The sequence below is a fragment of the Solanum tuberosum genome, unplaced genomic scaffold (genome assembly GCF_000226075.1).
Source record: "Solanum tuberosum cultivar DM 1-3 516 R44 unplaced genomic scaffold, SolTub_3.0 scf00649, whole genome shotgun sequence".
In the NCBI taxonomy this organism is placed as follows: Eukaryota; Viridiplantae; Streptophyta; class Magnoliopsida; order Solanales; family Solanaceae; genus Solanum; species Solanum tuberosum.
The window spans coordinates 116,511-120,736 of record NW_006239561.1 but is presented as its reverse complement, the minus strand read 5'-3'; the positions used below and the strand labels follow the sequence as shown (position 1 = coordinate 120,736).

The 4,226-nt window shown below is 26.2% G+C and overlaps 1 protein-coding gene across 1 annotated transcript; it reads right to left on the bottom strand.

Moving 5' to 3' along the window:
- Positions 1-372: 372 nt before the first annotated feature.
- LOC102587376 (uncharacterized) lies at positions 373-2,417 on the bottom strand. Its single transcript, XM_006366459.2, has 2 exons — positions 1,677-2,417; positions 373-687 (listed from the first exon to the last, which is right to left on the bottom strand). The coding sequence occupies exons 1-2, from the start codon at positions 1,943-1,945 to the stop codon at positions 507-509; spliced, it is 450 nt and encodes a 149-aa protein (XP_006366521.1). The 5' UTR covers positions 1,946-2,417; the 3' UTR covers positions 373-506.
- Positions 2,418-4,226: the final 1,809 nt, after the last annotated feature.

Below are 4,226 nucleotides of genomic sequence, written 5' to 3'. Positions count from 1 at the left end.
TAGAGATCTGAAAATGACATTTTCTTTCTATTCAAATTACAAGTAAACAAGAGATCTCATTTCCTCTAAAAGGAATATAAGTTAAAATATGTAATTAATTACTCCCTCTATAGACTTTATCGTACCAATCAAATATACTAAATTTATTTGTCTAGTTAAAAAAAATCAAGAGATTCATTAATCAAGTAATTCCTAACTTTTCCTAATTATTAATTATAGTCATTTCATAAAACATTGAATTTATTATATTTAAAAGGTGATATAGTAAACTCATTATTTTCCTTTGTTTATTGTTCTTTAAGGAGTGTGCCATTTCAATACTGAACAAGTAAAAATGAACGTAACATGGTATTAAAACTTTTACCTGAGAAATAACACAATAAACATTTCATAGCAAGTTAAATTACACTAATATATACAAATTAAGTTATTTCTTTTCTACTTAAATATAAATACACATCATTTTCTTCTCTTCTCTTCTCTTTTTTCTTTTCCAAAATTACCCTTCAAGCTGCTGCAATAGTTTTAGTCTTGCCAGAATTTTCAGAGTTAGCAAAGGGCAATTCTGAGTAATTTTGATAATTTTCATTCTTCTTTTTAAGGACAAGAAGCTTTAATTTCTCTTTTCTTTTATCACTTTTCATTTGTTGTTCCCTACACTCCATACTACAAAATGCTGTATCACCCCTGTTCATGAACAAAAATAATAAATTTAGTATTATTTTATACGTGACCGATATAAAAGGGATTAGGTGTAGAGAAATTGAAGAATATTAATCAACAATTTGATTAATTATCTAAAATGTTGAGATGATCAATAATATAAAATGTGATAGTATAATATATACCAAGTATATGTCAATAATTGTTGCCCCACAAATATTTTAAAATGAATTCTTCATACCTACTACATAATAATGCAATAAATCAAATAAGAAAATGACAAAAATGATCCCTCATTTGAAAGGTAAATTCAAAATAGTCTTTTAGATATATTTTCAACAATTTAGAAAAAGGTGTAATTTTAATAAAATCTTGGCAGTTCGATATAATGAAAATTATACTCTATCTTACTTTTTGATTTTTTTTACTACCTGTTGTTTTTATTATATGCTTAGGTTATAACATTATTGTTGATATTCTTTCCTTCATTATTTTTAGTATGACTATTTCATTATTGTGTTCCTTTTTTGTATTTTTTTACATGCGTTACTTAGACAAAGGATTTATCGGAAACAATTTCTCTTTCTTTACTCGGTGGTGGAGCTAGGAATTTCACGAAAGGTATCTAAAAAGTGAAATATAAAAAGTGTTGCTAGTGAGATTTAAACACATGAGCACCCTAAGCACAAACTCTTTCAAGGTATCTAAAATTACTAGGCTACAACACCTTATTCTATCAAGAGTGTCCAGAATATGTTAATCACTTCGTGTATTATTTTGCTTATATATACGATATTATTTCCAACGAAAGATGTCCAATTAGACACCCTGACTATAACATAATTACATCCATGTTCCAAAAAAAGATTAAGACTGCATATACACTATTCTCTCGATCCTAACATCACTTATAAAATCACACTAAACATGTTGATGTTACTAAAATACACTATCGATAATACATAAAAAAAAAAAATTCATTACACTGTCAATATATATATATATAAAATTACCTATACATGTAGATATCACGAGAAGGTGTCAATCGATGGTTACAAAGTCCACAAGTTGTCAAGAAATGAGCTTTTTCTTCTATATGATGATGAAAACCTTGATAACTTGAACTTCTATGGTGATATTTTGATGACACGTGTCGATGATCATGACCATACAATCCATTATTAGTACCAAGATCAAGATCAGACGGTTTTCCTTCTCCATTGATCATCACATCAACGGTAATCCTTGTTGTGCTTGTTGTTCTTCTCATTTTACCTATCATCTTCTTTATAAAAGGGCAATTTTTTTTAAAATTTTTTTATAGAGAAATTGGAAGGGAAGAAGTAGAGATAAATGAAATGAAGAGACACATATATATAGAAAAATGGTGTGTGAGAGAGTTAATCTAAGCCCTTTATTTTTATTTCTTTATGTACTAGAGATAAGAGATTATTTCATCACTCTTTATGTCAAAGTGTTGACTTTGAGGGTGTGTTCATTTATTTTCTTTCTGTCTGATACGTAAGTAAAAAATATTATGAAAGATGGAGGTAGATTAGGTGGAAATATGAATGTGGTATGTGGACGATTGGTGAGAATTATGGAGATTACAGGGTAGAAATAAAGATGAGGTGTGTTGCATATGAGTGTGGCCAAGTGGTAATCGAGGATGGAATTATGGGGTAAAAATATAGATGAAGTATGTTGAATGGGTAATTAATGTGAAATATTACTTGTAAAACTTATTTTCTCTATTTTGACCGAAGAAACCAATCACTATATTTTTAAAAAACTACTTTCATCGTTAATTAATTTTTTCTATTTGAAATTTAGGTTATGAGTTTATTGATTCAAAGCAATAAATGTGTTCACGAAAAATGAATGTTATGTATCTATTAATTTGATTTTAAACATTATTGGTACGTGTAGAGTAAATAGATATATATGCATCATTTTTTTTAATGAGTTAGGTAAATTTGTTCGTTTTGCTTTTAGTAATAATATATTTCCTTGACATATTTGTTAATTTAAAATTTATACAATAAATCGTAAAATTGAAGAGTATATTTATGCATTTTTCCTTTTATTATTAATAAAAAGATCTGACATATTTGTTAATTAAAAATTTATAATTTATAAGTGACATTTTTATTATAATTTTTCTACATCAACATTTACCATTGAATATATATACAATATAAATTTTCATAGTTTACTTCGTCTCTCTTTTAACTTACGGTTACTAATTGTATACTCTCATGTCAATTCACTACTTAAACCCACAAACTTATCTATGATAAAGTTAGTGTGTTTTGACGTAACAATGAATAATTTTTTTAATAAGATTGACTTTTTTTGTTTTTATTGGTGTTTGGTGTTCATATTAGAGCTTCGATTAAATTTGAATTGTGCACATCCTCGGAATTCAAATTAATTCAAGATCTTTAATTAAGAATGAAACAATCTCACTATTGCACCTTAACCAATGTTGGTTAATAAGACGACTTGTTATGCCATCGTTTGGTATAATGGTGCTTTTTTACTTTAAAATATATTTAGAATTGAATAAGGACGATCACTTTGCGATATTGTGCTTAATTTCAGTTTTAAATTATAGCAGACTTGTTTCATAGTTTTCGATCTATCCAGAAAATTATATATTAATTATATTAATTTTCATTTATGCAAAATTTAATTTTAAAAGTTAAATAAATGTTATGGTTTAGTTCCCAAAATGACCGCATTTAATCTCACTTAATGAATATCATCAAATAATTAGATTCTTTTTTCCCAAAACAAAGGAATAAATCTAATTTGACCAGAATTTTCTAAAAAAATAATTCAGACACTAAATGTAATTAATTGTTAGTTGGGCAATGTTGTTTTCAAGAACAAATCAACACAAACAAACAAAAAAGTAAGATATTTTTTTATTGTGCTAGTTTCTTAGTCACCCTCATTTTCTTTATTGCCACTAGCGTTAATACTTTTTTTTAAAATCCTAACTCAACTTCAAATGCTAATTTATGAAGAAAAATGTCAAGTTCGTATAAGGAGACCAAATACTCCCTCTGTCCCTAATTATTTGTCCACATTTCCTTTTTTAGTTGTCCCTAATTACTTGTCCATTTTGACAAATCAAGAAATGACAAAAAAAAATTCACCTATTATACCCTCAATTAATTCTTTGAACAAGGTAGAACTTCTTGAAAATATTAAGTTTTTAATTCATCCACTTCATAATTAATAGGGGTAAAATGGTAAACTCACTATGTCATTAATTGATTTCTTAATAAATGTGTCAATTTAAAAGTGGACAAGTAATTAAAGACAGAGGAAGTACATATTACTTCTTTTGTTCCATTTTATGCGACACAGATAGATTAATTTTATGAATCAATTGATTTTTTTTATAACCAATCGAATTTTTTGTATGATTTAAAAAAAATATTTTAAGTTGTCAATTACCATGATTTATAGTATTTTTTACATAATTTTTAAATATATAAAAAATTTAAAAATAAGATATATAAATTAAAACGAAAGAAAAAAATAAATATATG